General features: G+C 41.7%; 1 protein-coding gene across 5 annotated transcripts in view; it reads left to right on the forward strand.

Annotated features, from left to right (window-relative positions):
- SLF2 (SMC5/6 complex localization factor 2) overlaps positions 1-18,735 on the forward strand; it is a 58,551-nt gene extending 39,816 nt beyond the window's left edge. For 2 of the 5 annotated variants that reach the window (XM_077823279.1, XM_077823281.1), the window contains 5 exons: positions 165-293; positions 1,076-1,153; positions 10,180-10,266; positions 11,800-11,868; positions 12,811-18,735. In XM_077823279.1, the coding sequence (XP_077679405.1) occupies positions 165-293; positions 1,076-1,153; positions 10,180-10,266; positions 11,800-11,868; positions 12,811-12,846 (399 nt within the window). In that variant the 3' untranslated portion in view covers positions 12,847-18,735. The other 3 variants (XM_077823278.1, XM_077823282.1, XM_077823280.1) reach the window with 2 other exon arrangements.
- Positions 18,736-19,198: the final 463 nt, after the last annotated feature.

Genomic DNA, 19,198 nt, shown 5'->3' on the forward strand with positions numbered 1-19,198 from the left:
GTGAATAGAGTAAAATTACCTACTGTTTTAGATGTTGAGTTTTCATTTTGGTAGACAAAATAGTCTGCAACTGGTGGTGATCTGTTGTTTGTACTGTATTGAGCTTTGCAGTGTCAGGAAGCTATACTAATTCCTAGAACATTTGTTTGTTGGCTTTTATATAGATGTCTCTTCTATATCAGTATCTGGTGCAGATGAAGCCTTCTGACTTATTACAGAAAAAGATAGAAGCAAGAAAGGAGCAACAGGATGACCTCAGTGGAGAGTCCGTCTGTACAGAACTAGAGCAGCAGGTATATGTGATTTGCATTCCTCCTACACATTTATTTTGTCATTTGGAACATGTTGACTTTCACAGTTTTAGAGTTAAGTGCTTGAGGGGTTCTGTGTATGGAATGCCTTGCAGCATCTTGCTCTTAGTCTTTTATATCCATTCATATGAGCTGAGATACTATTATTTATTGTTATGGTAGTGCTTAGAGGCCACAGCTGAGATTGAGTTCGTATTGTGCATGAAAAATGCCTAGCACATAATAAGGCACTTTGTGCCCCCAAAAAGCTTACCGTCTGTCTAGAAGCTGTCTACTCTGCAGTAATGTTATACTTTGCCTATATTGGAAGACTGGAGATTGTGCAGGATGGCTTAGTCTGAAAGCCATTCCTTCAGGATCTTGGTATACATGTTTGATGTTGGGGGGTAAGCTGAGAGAAAAACATAGCTACCCATTTCATGCATCCAGTTTGTTTAATTATAACAATTGGAAATACAGAAAACCTTTCAGGTCATGTAGGGACCCATGTAAAATTGTTCCAAAATTGTATTTTCCAGTGCTCTTGTCCATTTTGTTTCAAATTATTTATTTAGGCAAATTTTCAGATATACATGTTTAATGACCTGGCCATCTGGCTTTCCTGAGGGCTTAAAACTAGATGATATAGCACTAAAATAAAATGATCCTAAAATCAATTATCCGTGGTGTAGTTTCAGAGGAGGGTGGCAGCACTCTGAATTTAACGAAGATTCAAGTTCACACTTGTAATATTAAAAGCATTAATTATGTTGGCTTCTTTCTAGGCCTACTATCTGACCTACAATCTTCTTCACTTGGTCAGTGAAGTTAGTTGTTTTGACGTTGTGAATTCTAATCAGAGGGTAAGTGGCTGCTTATGATGGTGCTTTTTTGTATAGGGACACAGTTTAAATTTTGTTAAATATTAGAGGAAAACATTTCTTTCTTGTGTAAGAGATCAGTGGAGCTAGCTGGAGGACAATTCTGTTTTGTAACAAATTTTGAGGCTTCAAAATTTATTTTCCTTCCAAAGTAGAACAGAAACAAAACCTTCTTCGAGTAGCGTCTCTGTGGATGCTCCACTTCAGGTGTCTTGACACCCTGTGCGTGTAATTGGAGATTTGTGGTAGCAGTGCTTGGTTGGGCTGTGCACGCGCTGTAGCCATCTTGCACCGTTCTGAGCAGTTACCTAGTGGTGGTCAGCCAACCGTCCTTCAGCTTCTTCTCTGCTGCCTTTGGGTTGAGTCAGAGCGATCAGCAGTTCCCTCTCTTACCTCAGATAGTTCATAGTTAATAGTGTTAGCTTAGTTGTAGTTAGCTACCCTACTGCCTTGCCCTACTATAATGCCTTATATTTCTTTATTTATATATAATAGAAAATATATTGCCTCAATATAAATCCTCATACGCCCACATCTTGAATACTGCGTGCAGATGTGGTCGCCCCATTTAAAAAAAAAAAAAAATTGGAATTGGAAAAGGTTCAGAAAAGGGTAACAAAAATGATTGGGGGTATAGCACGGTTTGCCCTATGAGGAGAGATTAATAAGACTTGGACTTGTCAGCTTGGAAAAAAGACAACTAAGGGGGGATATGATAGAGATCTATAAAATTGTGATTGGTGTGGAGAAAGTAAAGAAGGAAGTGTTATTTACTCCTCCTCATAACACAAGAACTAGGGGTCACCAAATGAAGTTAATAGGCAGCAGGTTTAAAACAAACAAAAGGAAGTATTTCTTCACACAACACACAGTCAACCTGTGGAACTCCTTGCCAGAGGATATTGTGAAGGCCAAGACTATAACAGGTTTCAAAAAAGAACTAGATAAGTTCATGGAGGATAGTTTCATCAATAGCTATTTGCCAGGTTGTGCAGGGATGGTGTCCCTAGCCTCTGTTTGCCAGAAGCTGGGAATGGGAGACAGGGGATGGATCACTTGATGATTACCTGTTCTATTCATTCCCTCTGGGGCACCTGGCATTGGCCACTGTCGGAAGACAGGATACTGGGCTAGATGGACCTTTGGTCTGACCCAGTATGGCGTTCTTATGTTCTTCATATGAAAAAAAAAAAATTCTTTTTCCTTTTACTGTCCCCCTGTCTTTTCAAGAGGCACACAGCGATAGCCTCAAACAGGGCCATCCCAGTTTTTTCCTTGAAGAAACAGACGCTCTCAGGCATGCCCGTGTCAGCTGGCTTTAAATGCTGCCTGACTTGCAGACTTTCTATACTGGTCTCTGACATAACACATCACTCAAAAGTGCCCAGGCAAAAAAAGCCAGGGATCTCCAACTGAAGCTCCTCCTGATGGAGAAATCCCTCAGGCCAGCCTCAAATCCAGAGTCCAGGACGCCCCCTGGCCAACGGTTGCTGGGAACAGCAGCTGATGGGTTCTGCTCCAACAGTGGCTCACAAGGAGCCTGTTCCAAGCATGGCTACCAAAAAGCAGGCATGGACATCCCCACACCGAGAATTGCCTAAAAGAAAACTATCTCCAACGGAAAAATCTGCCCTGGTACCGACGGCACTCAGAGTGCCGGACCACGGAGCACTGGGAACGTCCGGCACCGAGAGTTCCCAAAGAGCTGAAAACCTATGTGGGCAAGCTTTAATGGAGGTTCTCACAGCAAAGTGAAACTTTCCAGCTCGGCACCCACAGAGCCGAAGACTACCTCGGTAGTGAGTGATACAATGGCTTCACCTGCTGTACCTATACCTCACAGCTCTAAATCCTTGGCACCACCAGCTTCAGCTCATACTCCTGGGCCATCCGCCATGCCGTCTCCGGCACTGAGCCTCACGGGTCTGCAGCAGTTCATGAGGCATTCAGACCTGATAGTGGGCTCTGTGCCTGAATCTCCTTTGATCAGAACCAAGGGTACCCCATCCAGATCAGTACCAAGCAAGCTGACTACTCCCTGCAGATCAGCCCCTCCTATCTCTGGTGATGAGGAAGAGGAGGATGAAGCAGTAATATACACTCTTCACCATTCCTCACCCAAGCCCAGACCATCTCACCACCAAACACCTACCATATGAGGATGGTATGGTCAGCCATGGGCACCGCCCCCACCATACCATTCCCACCTAACTGGTCCTACTAGGATACATGGGCAATGTATATGGCCCAACACCACAGACTCATTAGCCCGCCCAGGTCCAGAACAGCATGATACTCTTCACCAACTGTCCCAGCTCCCTCGGAAACACAAGAGGAAGAGACTGAGTGACCTGAGAACATAGCTGAATATGACACTTGGCTGCCTACTTACCTCTCTTCGTCATCACTGAACAAAAACCATAATGCCGCCATCACCCACCACGGGGGATGATTTCAAATCCTTTCAGGACCTGTTGAAAAGGGTAGCCGAATCTCTAGACACTTCACTAGAACAGCTACCAGAAGCCCAACCGAAGCTCACAGACGTACTCCAGGCATCCCCGTCGGCAAAGATAGCTCTGCCAATTGATGATGCAATCATTGAGCCTGAAAAAATAATCTGGCAGACACCTGCTACAGCACCACCCTCGTGTAAAAGAACTGACAAAAAATATTACGTGCCAGCAAAAGGGGCTGAGTTCCTATTTACATACCCTATGCCAAACTCCTTAGTAGTGGAGGCAGTCAACCAAAGGGGGAAACAACACAACTCCTGAATGACACCATACGACAAGGATTGGAAAAGGCTAGACCTTTTCAGTCAAAAAGCTTATTCCTCAGCTACACTTCAGTTCTGCATAGCTAACTATGTGGCTCTGCTGGCCAAGTATACACACAATATGTTCTCCAAAATGTCAACTTTTATTGAAAATTTACCCAGTGACAAAAAAAGAACAGTACAAAGCAAATATTTCTGAAGAGTCTCTCATCACCAGGATGGCCCTACAGGCCTCCCTTGACTCTGCAGACACGGCAGCACAATCCATCACGAAATCTGTGGTCATGCGCCATACATCTTGGCTCCACCTCTCCAGGTTTCCAGGGGAGGTCCAAGCAACAGTCGAGGACTTACCCTTCGAGGGTCAGAAACTATTTGCAGACAAAACCAATGTCTCACAGAATATCAGGGTTGGAAGGGACCTCAGGAGGTCATCTAGTCCAACCCCCTGCTCAAAGCAGGACCAAGCCCCAAATAAATCATCCCAGCCAGGGTTTTGTCAAGCCTGACCTTAAATACTTCAAAGGAAGGAGATTCCACCACCTCCCTAGGTAACGCGTTCCAGTGTTTCACCACCCTCCTAGTGAAAGTTTTTCCTAATATCCAACCTAAACCTCCCCACTGCAACTTGAAACCATTACTCCTTGTTCTGTCATCTGCTACCACTGAGAACAGTCTAGATCTATCCTCTTTGGAACCCCCTTTCAGGTAGTTGAAAGCAATTATCAAATCCCCCCTCATTCTTCTCTTCCGCAGACTAAACAATCCCAGTTCCCTCAGCCTCTCCTCATAGGTCATGTGCTCCAGTCCCCTAATCATTTTTCTTACCCTCCGCTGGACTCTTTCCAATTTATCCACATCCTTCTTGTAATGTGGGGCCCAAAACTGGACACAGTACTCCAGATGAGGCCTCACCAATGTCGAATAGAGGGGAACGATCATGTCCCTCGATCTGCTGGCAATGCCCCTACTTATACATCACAAAATGCCATGGTCTTCTTGGCAACAAGGGCACACTGTTGACTCATATCCAGCTTCTCGTCCACTGTAACCCCTAGGTCCTTTTTGGCAGAACTGCTGCCTAGCCATTCAGTCCCTAGTCTGTAGCAGTGCTTGGGATTCTTCCATCCTAAGTGCAGGACTCTGCACTTGTCCTTGTTGAACCTCATCAGATTTCTTTTGGCCCAATCCTCTAATTTGTCTAGGTCCCTCTGTATCCTATCCCTACCCTCCAGCATATCTACCTCTTCTCCCAGTTTAGTGTCATCTGCAAACTTGCCGAGGGTGCAATCCATGCCATCCTCCAGATCATTAATGAAGATATTGAACAAAACCGGCCCCAGGACTCATTACATACCCTAAAAGACTCAAGGGCGACCTTAAAAAGCCTGGGCATCTACATACCTGCAAACAAAAAGAAGCAGAGCAGGTTTTAAACAAAGACAGAATAGATGTTTGCAGAATCAAGACCAGCCTTCAAAGTCTCAACAATCCACTTCCAGAAAACAATTTTGAAGGCATAGTTAGGACATGAGTCTTCCACACTCTCTCTTATTCCAGAATCCGAAATGGTCCCCCATCTTTTTGGAGACCATCTGTCACCATGCTACCCAGTCTGGCACTCCATCATGACAGACAAATGGGTGTCAGAGATTATCTGAAAGGTTTACTCCATCCCCTTTATTTCTATCCCACCTACCCACCCCCTTCCCCATCCCACTTTAGGGACCCCTCTCAGGAGCACCTACTACAACAGGAAATAAACCACCTTGTACAAGTAGGTGCTGTGAAACCCATACCATTACAACACAGGGGCAGAGGTATCTGCTCACACTATTTTCTAACTCAGAAAAAGACCAGCGGGTGGAGACCCATCCTGGATCTACACAAACTCAACAAATTTGTAAGAACACAACATTTCAGAATGGTGACCAACTACAATAATTCCAGCACCATAGAAGGGAGATTGGCACTTGGCCCTTGACCTCCAAGATGCATATTTTCATATCGCTATATACCCGTCACACAGAACATTCCTGAGATTCATCCTAGGGAAGCAAGACTTCCAGTACAGGGTACTACCCTTCGGCCGGTCCACCGCTCTGAGAGTCTTCTCAAAAGTTCTTGCTGTCGTTGCAGCTCACTTCCGCAGACAAGGAGTAATGATATTTCCATACTTATAAAGAAGGTGTCCAAGGGCACCAATGCAGCAAGAAGCAATAAATGCCACGCAGCGCACAATAACCCTGTTCACGGACCTAGGGTTGCAAATAAATGTACAAAAGTCCACATCTGTCCGTGTCCAAAAGTTAGAATTCATAGGAGCCTACCTCGATTGACTCACAGCAACGTTACCCCCAACTACGCTTCCTCACTCTAGTCAGCCTAATTGAACGGTGATGGACAGCCCACAAACATCCACCAGAACATATTTACAACTCTTAGGCATATGTCAGCAACAATGTTTGTTGTAAAACGTGTCAGACTCCTAGGGTTGCCACCCTCCAGGATTGTCCTGGAATCTCTAGGAGTTAAAGGTTAATCTTTAATTAAAGATTGTCATGATAAAACCTCAAGGAATCCATCCAACCAAAATTGGCAACCCTACAGACTCCATGTGAGATGTTTGCAGGTGTAGTATATACTGCCAGCATATATACCACACAGATATTCTCTCAACAGACACCTCACAATGTCATGCAGAGTGAGACCCTGTAACACGGTGGACACAACCAAAGAATGTCTGTTCAAGAGTCCCTTTCCAGCAAAGAACTCCAACCATTACAATCATGACAGACGCTTCCCTAATAGCTTCGGGGGGCACACCGACTCAACAACATGGTTCACGGCCACTGGTCTCCAGCGGAGTCCAACCTGCACATAAACTTACTGGAGTTAAGGGCAGTCCAAAATGCATGCAACCACTTTCTCCCTCTAATCAAGAACAATGCCATCAAGATCCTCATGGACAATATAGCATGCATGTTTTATATAAACCACCAAGGGGAAGCATGATCATACTCCCTATGTACTCAGTCAATATGACTTTGGAATTGGTGCATCACCAACAACATAGAGATATCTGCAACCTATTTTCTGGGATGTCCAAATACAATAGTGGGTGTACTAAGCAGGGATTTCTCTCAAATTCACGAATGGGAGATGAATCCCGGAATTCTCAAGTCCATATTCAAACTATGGGGGTTCCCCACCATAGATCTATCCAGATGTGCTACCAAAACAATGTACAACTTCCAGCAGGAGTTCACAAACACTCTGCCAGAGCACTGGCAGCCTATGTGGCCTATCACTGACATTTGTAGAGCAGCTACCTGAATATCAGTCCATACTTTCACTAAAAACTATGCTTTAGAACAACAATCAGCATCAGATGCTCACTTTGGATTTAAGATGTTATCCAGCATCAACAGACGAGCAGTGCCCCTCAGTGGAGGGGAGGGGCTTCAAAGTTGAACAGTCACCTAAAGTGGCGCACCCACAGGGACACTCCTTGAAGGAGAGGGTTACTCACCTTGTGCAGTGACTGAGATTCTTCCAGATGGTTGTCCCTGTGGGTGCTCCACTACCCTCTCTCCTCCCTTCTACTTTGGCGTTTCGTGCGGATTCTCGCGGGTAGAAAAGGAAGAGGGGGATGGCTGACTACACACCGCTGTGCAACCACTCGGAACAGCATGAGACGGCTACGGCACATGCGTGGCCCACCTGGGCACAGCTACCACAAATCTCCAATTACAAGCGCAGGGCATCAAAACACCTAAAATGGAGCACACACAGGGACAACCATCTTGAAAAACCTCAGTTACTGCACAAGGTGAGTAACCCTCTCTTTCGAACACTTTCATGAAACAGAATTGTGTTTGTCTGTCTTTTCGGATGAAAAAGGTTAGATTTTTGTTTCAGGTCTCTGTAAGTGACCTGACAGTCCACCTGGACCTCAAAACCTTCACACCGAACTCTTTTTGAAATGGATACATCTCAGCAAAAGTTTCAGCTCTAAAACAGCATATTTTGACAAATAAACATTTAGTCAAAAATGTTTTGACCCACTCTAGATATTGCAAAGTATTTAAGAGAGCGTAGTGAAGTACTGGAGTGCAGCAACGGCAGGCTAATATAGCAGCCATTATAGGCTCAATAGCAATAGCTCTCTTTTGGCCTAGGATGTTACAATCCATTTATTGAGCGGATATTGACCAGGAGACATCTGTTATCCCATACAGTAATTTGGTCTTTATTTGTTCCCATTGAATTGCTTACTGTAAGGTAGCTGAACAGTTCTTACCGCTGATGCTGTTGCCACTCCATGGATCTTCCCACATGGTGGTTAAAGAAATCTGACTATCATGTGACTCCCTTAAGACGGAGAATGTCATTCTTATGTCTGCTCCAGTCTGTTGCTAATATTTGTGTGACTGAGAATCTTCGACTCCTTTGAAAGTGGAGAAAGATTCATAGTAGCTTTATTGTGAAGATGTTAGTGACTTGTATTGTATAAACCTTTTGTTTACACATTTTTCCTGGAAATTTGGTTTTTTAAAATAGGTACCTTAATACATTGCCCCCTCCCTAATGTTGTGTTTTCAGTTAGAAATCCCACTCATTTCTTCTCCACCAAATTTACTTTTTTAATGAAAAGTGGTGGCATGATAGAATACCTTTCTACAGTCTAGTCAATGGGATAGGCAATGTATAAAGCCTTTAGCACTTGCAGCTGTTTTCAGTATTGTCTCTCCTGATTAGACTGAACCAACTACGTAGGATTATACGGTATCTTTGTGATGCTAGCGGATGTCCCTGAGCAGTGGTTCTTTACTGTGGATCAGCAGTGGTCCACAGAATGAAACCTTTTGACGGCTATTCACTGGGAGATGGAGGACAGAAGTCTCTTATGAAGTGGTTCATAGAATTGGAAAAAAGGTTAGGGAATTACTGCTGTGGAGAATAGGATGTTGTTTGCCTGCTTCACTTCTGATGACCTTAAGTAGGTTTCTAGAAGTGAAGGGCCTGTGCATAACCCACTAGTATATTTTCCATTTAAATGATCTATCTTGAGATTCAGATCATCCTTGGTTTTTCCATTTTTATTAATCAAAAATAAAAGGTCCATGCTTCAAAGTGCAAGCTTCCCTCCTCCAAGCACACAATTCCAGTCTCCACAGAGGAAAGTCAACTCTGTTTTTTGGAGACTTGTTTAGGAAGGAAACTGAATTCTGCAGTGAAGCTTCCGTTAGATATGGGAACCAGCGTTCATTGTCCAAAACTACTGTAAAATGGATCCTAGTTCATATTTAAGCAAAAGGATGTTGCCAGAAGAGTAATAATCTTCCAGGAGAGCTGCCACAAACATGAAAAGACCATTAATTCTTCCAGGAAATGCTTAATGATTACCTGACTTGTCTGCTGAAAACTTACATTTTGACTATTGTAGTTTCGATGCTTTCCATGAAAACTTGATCTGAGTGGCACCTGTAGTCGTCTAGGGCATTGACGACTCAAAAAACTAGCCAGTCAGAATTAAACAGGACCCCTCAGCCGGGTCCATTTTGGGGGGCAGTGAGCCAGACAACCACGTCTGCACTTCATTCCATGTCCCCAGCCAGCCCCAAACCGAAACTCTCTCCAGCCCCTCCTCCTCTGGGCTTTGTCCCTTTCCTGGGCCAGGAGGTCACCTGGTTCCTTTGTTCTCCAACCCCTTTAGCTCTCACTGTGCAGGGGGGAGGGACCCAGGCCATCAGTTGCCAGGAAACAGGGTGTTGGCCATTAACTGTGTCCAGACCCCTGTATACACCTGCCCTCCAGGGCTCTGCAATGATCATACACCCTTATCCCACCCCCTAGATACTTAAGAACTGCATAGGGGAAACTGAGGCACCCCCACACTATTCAGAAGAAACCTTAACAGTCCCGCTTTGTCACATCTGCTCCGTGAATATAACTTTGGAACTACTATTTAAAAAAATGTTTAGTCATGAGTTAAGTGGTGTTAAAGGTACCTAACAGCAGTGGCCTTATGGTTCTAAAGTCAGCCAGATGTGTGTATTGGAGAAAACGCTTCAAATTAAAAAAAAAAGCTGAAAAAAAAAAAATTAAAAAGCCCTGCAAAAACTGTATGCTTTTTCCTGTATTTGCAATTTTTCTGTTTAGGGTTTAGACAGTTTAATTTTGAAGTGATGAACTTAAACATACTTTTGAATTTGTGTTTATTTAGAAGTGCTTACTGAGGCTCTGTGGTGCCTTAGAAAAACATGTGAAGTGTGATATTAGGGAAGATGCAAGGCTATTTTATAGAACTAAGGTAAGCATATGTGTGTCTTCGAAGTGTGTTCCATTTCCATGCCCCAATTTAGGAGGTTTTAGAAGTACTGAGATTCCCTTACATTTCGTTGCTGGCTTTTTATACATGTAGGCCCTAATCCTGCAAAGACTTGCTCATGTTGCTTAACTCTGTGCACTGCGAATAGTCTCATTTGCTGTCAGAAGGACTCTTCAGTGCATAGAGTTAAGCACGTGTGTAAATCACTGAAAGATCGGGGCCACATGGCCAGAAAAAAAGATAGCTGCAAAGGATCTCTGGATACTGCTGGTTTTTCCTGCCTAGAGACGTCACTGATTGTTGATGGGGGAAGTGCTCTTTGGGACAAGGGATCTGTCCAAGCAGCACTTACAGAGAAAAAGATAAGAGGACTTGGAAAGTAATCTGATTCTTTTGCACAGTGATCCATAGCTTTTATTTGAATTAACAAGTAATTTACATACATACATAATTAATTAAGCCACCAAAAAACCCAAGGTGATGCAGAATTAAGCCTAGCTCACCTATTCTATAATGTGTTGTGGTGCTTTACTTATGAGGGTCTCAAGTTTGTTACTTGAGTTACTTTCATGTGCTTTAGTAGCAAGCCATGGCATGGCAGTCCTTACCTTTCAAAAGCCTTTTGTTCAGTTAAGTCAAACCTTTATATTTTAATGCTGTTTTACACCAGCTTAGAGAATTCACTAAATTCCTACCCTTCAAAAAGCCTCTTTATTGACATTTGATTCTATAGAGGTGTCATTTGGTGCAATTAATACTGCAGACCTACTTTAACTATATTTCAAGTTTAAACTGTATCCCCACCACCATACATATCTTTTTGTGTATTTTTTCCGCTTACCCTTGAGGTGGGAAGGGGTTATTATTTTTCCTGTTTAATTGCTTCTCCCCACCACTTCTGCTTGTATGTATTGTTGTGAAGTAGCTCTTGGGGGCGGGGGGGGAGGGGTACCATTGTGTTGGGTGCTGTACAAGCAGAGTAAGAAATAAGGTAAGCTCTTCAGAGCAGAAATTTGAGTGCATACTCAAGATTGGTAGCCATGAAGCCTTATGTATCAGGAACACATACATGGCCTTATGTATCAGGAACACCTTTTAGAAGCTGTCTGTGCTGCTGTTTGTTGCCCAGAGTAATTACTGTAACAAGATAATCAATCCAATGGCAAACTGCAAGACTTGCATTTTACACCCTGCTAACCCAAAAAGAGTGAGACACCGGTATTATCAGGCAAATGCTTTCACGCTGATCTCAGGCAAATGCTTTAACGCTGGTCTCTAGCACTGACATTATTTACGTGTTAAATTGAGATAATCAAGTTTAATCTTGCTTGTAAAATTGTCTATCGCTCTAGTATCCGCATATGGAGTATAAGCATTTGATTAAGAGCTCAAATGCTATCACCCCAAAGCCCTGCTGTATCACAGCTTTAAAAGGGATCTTCATATGCTGTCCGATAAGTCTCACATTTGTTTTTATTCTATTAAATAGGTAAATGAATTAATTTTTGTTTATAGGTAAAAGACTTAGTTGCTAGGATATATGGCAAGTGGCAGGAAATGATACAAAATTCTCGGCCTACTCAGGTACTGTTAAACCAATTTTTCTTATTGCTAAATGCATTTTACTAATTTGTATTACTTGAAAGTATAATGTAGCAGTTTTAAAAAGCAATTTCTAATTAGTAAATGAAGTCAGTAGTAAAGTACACTATATCTACTAGCTGTGCTGCTATAATCTTGGGTGAAATCCTGCCTATGATTTCGGTAGGATTTCAACCTTTTTTCTAACAAATGGCTTGAGTGACCAAGTAAACTCTGATTGCACTTTGTAAGTGATATGCCTTCAAGATATGTAGATGATTTCGTGTGGAATGTACAAATATCCAAGTTGGATATCCAAGATTTGGGGCTGTTTCTATCAATCTCTAGGTTTTGTATCTCAGTAGGATGCCATGGTATCAGAGTACCTATTTTCTATTTTAATACTAACTGGGGATATAATCAATTATCTTAAAGCGAAATTTGTTTTGCTTGAACCAGTAATCTGAAAGAGGCTTCTTGGACTGAGTTTTAAGCACGTATAAACACTTAAATCTATTTGAAATAATTATTGAATAATTAAACATTGGCACTGTTAGCATATTGATAGCTCTTGCAGTCTTGCTGAAAATTTGACATAATTGTAACATTGGTAAAATGAATGGAATCCCTGTGAGAGAAAATGCCATGAAAGGAAAGGAACTAGAGGGTGATACACTGCTGAAAAAGCTTTCTATAAATCAGGTTGTGGAAATTTCTGATGATGCAATTCTCTAATTGTTTTTTAAATTAGATATGCATTTGGCTGTTGCCTAGGAAACTTGCTTTTCATTGGTAGGCTTATTGTTTAAAATAAGAAGATTATATGGATTTACAGGTTTACTTGCAGTACCGTAGCTCAAGCTACTTATCTACTTATCTTATTACTCTCTCAAAAATAAAATTTGTATGTTTCTCAATTTTTTTCCTGTTCTCTTTTCTTTTAAGGGGAAGCTGCATGATTTCTGGGAACCAGATTTGTGAAACATAAGCCAGGTCAGAGAAAACAACAAAGAAAGAAATTGAACAAGAACTTCTTTTGCAACCAAGGAAGACTTTCCAAGAGGATTGAAACTCTAGCCTGGTCAAACAGACTAAATCAACAACTTGAATCAAAACTTCAGCTTGGTGCAGGCAACTAGAAAAAACATAACCTGTGCAATTGATTTCTGACTTTATGATAGATACAGTAACATTCCTGAAAAATTGTGTATATGTATGTGCAAGATTTAAATAATACCTTTTCAGTATGTCTATCTGAATTGTCCACTAGTCTTCTATCCTATTGAAAGCTGAGAGAGTTTTCTCATTTCCCTTCCCTTGCTAATCACTACAATGTAAAACTATGGTAATATAATTTCTTTTGTTCTGTTGCCCAAATGCATCCATAAGTATTGCTATTGCACAGCTAGAAAATGAACAGCCATGAATTGAGTGTGCGAAGTAGGAAATGGTGGCCCCTCAATGAAAGGGATGGGGACTGCAGTGTAAATAGTGGTCCAGGCAGATTGATTGTTGAACTTTTCTTTGTTCCATGGCTGTGCTGTACCCATAAACAAAGGAGAATTTAAGAGGTCATTACAGTGATGTATTAGGTTCAATTTAAACTTAATTTTCCTCCTTCATGCTTTAGCAAGTCTGTGTAATTTATATATAGTGACAGAAAATTAAGTTGTATGTAAGACGAATATTACAAGGAGAAATCTTCCTGCAACATTTGCTGTCATAGTATCCAAAACACAAATTTCACCTGTTTATGTATGTAGTCTGACTTCAGCACCTTTCTGTAAATGACCAAAATATCAACTTAAAAATATCAATTTTAAAATATCACCTTAGATTTGGGAAATGAGAACTTATTTGACTTTGCCAACGTTGAAGTAGCTGAGAAAGTCATATTAGACTTGTCCAAAATCATTTGTGCTAAATTTTGCCCTTAGAGGTGTGCTCAGAACTCTTGTTGAAATCTTTGAGCTGTGTGTAATATTCTAAGGACAAAATACCTTTGTTTGTGAGCAAATGTTGGCACTCACTACTTATAGTGTGCTTAGCATACCACTTCATCTATGAAATATATGTGCTTAAATAGATAAGTTCAAGTATTTGGTAGAAACATCAACAAGAATCTTTTGCTAATTAAAACTTAGGCTATGTCTACATGTCCCTCCAGTTCAGACTACCAGAGTTTGAACTGCAGTATGCACAAGCTGTAACTGCCCCATGTGGATGCTGCTGGTGCAAACTAAAAGGTGTACCTAGTTTGTGTGAATGTAGTCCTCTTTTTTTAAAAACAGGACTGCATTAATGCAAGCTAAGTACCTTTTAGTTCACGCTCTCAGGGTCTATATGGGGAAGTTACAGCATAGCATACTAGTGTGGGCTGCGGGGTTGTGTTGGCAAGCCCAGAGATTCTAGTGATATCAACATAGAATACACATGTAATGTTTTTTTCTTTGGTTTTACAAGTATTAATTGTACTTATGGTTGATTTGTATAATAAAACTCATATTCCAAACTCTTTCCCAGGAAAAATAGCCAAAAAAGACTCAATTTTAAAAAAAGCTCCCTCATGTAAATATGTAGAAGAAACTATTATAGAATTGTGGAGTGACCTGTAAGGAGGAGAAAAGTATCCTTACCTGACTTTATTTGCTTTTGACACTCGCTGCTAAATTGCTTTTCAGACTATTTCTTGTCCTCCATTTCAAGCGTTAGTGTGTGAGTTTATTAATAAAGTCGAAAGCCACAGCATCTTTGTGCCTTTCACAAGGTCTTCACATGTTAGAACAAGATTCATGGTGATTGCACTATTAAAAACAAAGAAACAAAAAATCTTAACCTGTCACCAGGATTTGGAGAAATCTACCTCAAGGGTATTTTTTTTATTTGGGTAATGAAGGGTAGGGGACTTCTCTCTCTACAGTTTGTCCTATATAAATGCATCCTTTAGTGTCAGATTGTTGTTCTGTGACTATATTATTGTACATAATTTTATTAGTGTTTATATTTTTCTCACGTGTAAAGTTTAAAAAAAGTGCCGAATATATTGGTTTTTACTTACTGTAATTAATGTGTATATATTTTCTTACTAAGTGAAGAGGAAGCTCCTGTCTTGTACATTTCTGAGGACTGGTAGGTGAGGGTTTGGACAGCCAGTCTCGTTTTTTATTGCAGTTCAAAGCCAATTGAAACTGCTGATTTTTTCAGATTAAATAGCCACTTTGATATTTGCTTTTTTATTTAATAGCTCCAATGGAAAATAAAGCTAGAATTGTTTTTTAATTAGATGTCTCTGCACATAAAACAGGCAGTCATGCAAATAAGAACTTTCACTTCGTGAAAAATCACTGCACATCCTATTTCTGTCTTACTGCAATGCCTTACAATACGTCTTGAAGTAACAGCACACGTACTCCTGTAGTTTTTGCACTTTTGCCTTTTTTGTAAACCCTGGGATTTTTCCTTTCTCTTTTGATTTGTACACAATCACTTTCAACTCTCCTGTGTTTGAAGGAACAGCTCCCCAGCCAGTGAAAGTTGGACAGTGGTTCTGTGGGAACCTATCATTGATTTACAGAGATGGTTCCAAAGCTTTGCTTCAGTGTCATGCCAGGGATTCCTTGCATTCGCCTGTCATCTGTTCTGAGCTCAGTACTGCCTCCAGTACTGCTGGCTGCTGCCAACTTTGACCGAATCCACGGCTGTTGTGCTTTGCTAGCCCACTGTGCTCCTGCTAGCTCCCTATGATGCTAATGCTCCTCTGGAGAAAGGCTAATTGCACCATTAATGTGTCACCACTTCTGCTGTCTTCAAATAAGCACTTTGCACTGAGGTTTATCTTTCAAAATGATGCTAGCTGCACCGAGAGCCACTTTATCTCATTCCATGGGTAATTAGGTACACGTTGCTACGCTGTCACAGACAGGAAACGAAAGGATGACTACGCAATGTACATTCATGCTTCTACGCAACACGTTTATTTTACTGACAAGCATTGTTTGATTTACAAAACTAGATCAATAAAATGTTTTTAAATTAAGAAAATCTGATAGCACAGTGGCAACAAACATTTGTACTCTACCGTCTTGTCCCTATTATTGTGCTTTGGTCTTAAGTATATGAGTTGGGCTTTTCTACAGTGCCTAAATGATTTGAGTTCAAGTCCCACTGAAAAGTCAGTGGGGACTTACACTCCACAGGTGCGTTTGAAAAACTTCATTCAAGATGACAGTTGTGAGAACTTTTTGAAGCCTATGAAGGGAATTCAGCTGTTGAGCTTAGTGGATCTCAGGTAACTAGAACATCAGGGACATATGGCATATGTATAACTTGTTGGGTGCATATCAAGATCAGTACAATAGGTGGATCATGGAAGTAAACACGTTTTTAACAGAAAATGCTTTTTGATAAAATTATTAATGGGTTGTGCAATTTTAGCTATTCAAACTCTATACACTTGGAGTATGGAAATAGTGTATCTAGATATTATGATCTGTATGGGTTCTTATACCATGCTTATTACTGTAGTATCTGAACGCTTTCATTACTGCATTAAGCAGTGTGACCACAAATCTGCAACATGTGATTTGTTCTCCCCTTCCAAGGAGAGAGAAATGTATGCAGTACAGTGCTTGTGTTAGTTTTTTTTTTTAAATGTACATACTGCTCTGTCAGAAGGCAGCTCTAAGTTGTCTTGCATTGTAAGTCAGAAGGTGCTGAGATTCCTGATTATCCTTAGTTCTATGGGAGTTTATTCCACAGTCTTAGACCAGCCCTACTGCACAGATGAGCTTTACTCTTCTGGTAGAAAATTTTGTTGTACCAGAGGAATAGAGCTCTTTACCACTGTCTTTATTGAAGAACATTAACCGTCTTATAGGAGCGCTGGGCCCAGCCCACTGAGCACCTTGAAGAGAAGGACTGAGACCTTGAACTTGACTTAGTATTCTATGGGAAGTCAGTGTAGAGGATGGAGATTAAATTTGATGTGATGGCAGTAGCCCATGATGCCAAGGTGACCTGCTGCAGAGCTCTGTACTAGCTGGAGTTTCCTAAGAGCTGAGGGTTTCGTGCTCTGGTGCATTGCATTGCTGCGGTGTGGATAGGCGGTGAAAATAGTGTCTTAACCAAGGACCCTGCCACTGTCAGGTGGGATGAGAGCATCTCCTAGACAATTTATATGGTTCCTCCCATCTGCCAACTATTTAAAAATAGAAATAAAAATAAGTCTTCCATTTTTCCCAGCCTGTAAGAGAGCTTGGTTAATTTATAAATTGGTGATTTTCTTTATTGTGAGAAGAATTTGCGTGGGGAGTAGGGTTTGCAGCATCTAAATGCAGAATCTTCCTCTGACTTAACGTAGCGGATTTCTTTTGTCGCTTCCGCGGTCTAGGCCTAGCTCCTGAGAATCTTCTGCCTCCAGCACTCATGAGCCTGTTGTTTACCTCTTTATTTTTCAGTGAAATGTAGTAATTGTGGGGGATTCTAGTTGCAGAGGGAGTAGCAACCTCTCAGGAAGTCAAGGCCGATCCCATGGAGGATTTCAAGTACTGCTTGAACTGAAATCCCTTTCTATGACCAAGGAGTGCAGAGAGCAGAGCATAGGGGTGATCTGTTCAGTGACGTGTGTTGCCAAACAGATGGGTTCCTGTGTTTTGTGTCAGTGGGAGCTTTTTTAGGCTCTGTGGCTCCATACCTAGCCAAAAGTTTTTCAATCAAGCCCGGAGGTTATTGCGGCCAGATGTGTGCCCGATGTAATGAGATATAAATCTTTTGGTTGGTCACACATGGAAGTAGGCATGTTCTGCCCCCATGACTGTTGGAGCACCCAGTAGCATCCCAGGAGCTCTTGAGGCGGTGAAATAATTTCAAGGCAGGTGCCCTTGAAAATGGGGGCTGTTAAAGTTCTTCAAAGTGCTTCCCTCTTCCTACCAGCATCGCTTTAGTCTTGCCTGGGTTCAGCTTTGGGCACCTCCTCTTCATCCTCATGGTGAGAAAGTTGAGAGGTGATGCAGAGCTGGGTGTCTGTGAGCTGCTTGGCACTTCATCCCCATTTGTCTCACCGATTCTTTCATGACAGGTGTTGAATAATAGGGAGCAATGGAGTCTTGGGGACTCTGTAGGTGACTGCTCTGGGGATGAAAAATTGCCCATAAAGACTCCTGGGTTCAGTGTGGGAGAATAGAATTGAGGCGTTTCAAGGTGGTTACATTCACCCCTGTCATGTCTAAGAGGTGGGTAACCTAATTGCATATCCATGCTGCAGAGAGATCCAGCAGGATGATTATGGCTGTACTTTCTTTGTCTATGAATGGGAGGAGGTCAATCACCAGAGCTACAAGTGTTTCATCTCAGGTCCTGGTCTGAAGCTTCACTGAGGGATCACAGGGGAGGGGTTTTTTTGTTTACTAGTTTCTCTATTTAGCTTGCTTAGAAATGAAAGACTGACTTTTGTGCTCTTGGATTGATGGCAGGTGTTCCAGCTACTCACCTCAATATATAAACACCATGTTTAGGATGGCAAAAAAAGAACTTGGTAGCAGGCGTTTGAGTAGTCAGGCTTTTGGGAGCAGGCAGAGGGAAAGAGTCAGCAAGCATTGATTTTTCCTGTGTTGTTCAAACTGCAGACTTTTGTAAAAGCAGTGTCATTTGTGTTACAGCTGTGAGCTTTTCCCAGAGGTCACTGTTCACAATGGGGTTTCTGCTGCTGTTCTGGTCTGTGCACTGAACGAACAATGTCATTCATATCTTTGTCTTATGCAAGCTGTGGGGAAGAAAATGTCAAGGATTTATTTTGTGACTTTATACAGCATTTTGTTGCTTTGTACCTTTTTGTTTGAATGTCTAGTTCTGTATATTAAACTTGTTTTGGTATTTTGGGCTTCGGTGTTAACGTTTTTTATAAGCTTTACTTAGTATGATGTGGGTTTTATTCCAATTGACTTTTATACCTCACACTCTTTTTGGCTCTGGTTTTCCCTACAGTATGTTAGCCTCCCCTGCTTGCTGAGAACTGCTTGAATCTACTTCCTATCGTAACTCTTTGGCAGGATCAGTGAAGGCAGATGCTCTCTAGAGTCTTCATTTGTTGAGTCAAAACTACAAAGACTCATTAAAACGTAGTTTGTTGCAGCATAGATTGGCATTGGTGGGTCAATAGGTGGTAGTTTTCTTTTGAATCAGCACAGTGCTATGGTGCTGTTGTGCTCCTGAAGGGGCTGTGGTATGAATGAGACATAAAACAGATGGCTCATTAAAGAGCCCATGGCACTCGGCAAAAAGTAGAGGTGGATGTTAACCCTGGTGTCGTGCCTAAATTCCAGTTTGGATAGTTATT

The sequence above is a fragment of the Eretmochelys imbricata genome, chromosome 7, assembly GCF_965152235.1.
Source record: "Eretmochelys imbricata isolate rEreImb1 chromosome 7, rEreImb1.hap1, whole genome shotgun sequence".
NCBI lineage: Eukaryota > Metazoa > Chordata > Testudines > Cheloniidae > Eretmochelys > Eretmochelys imbricata.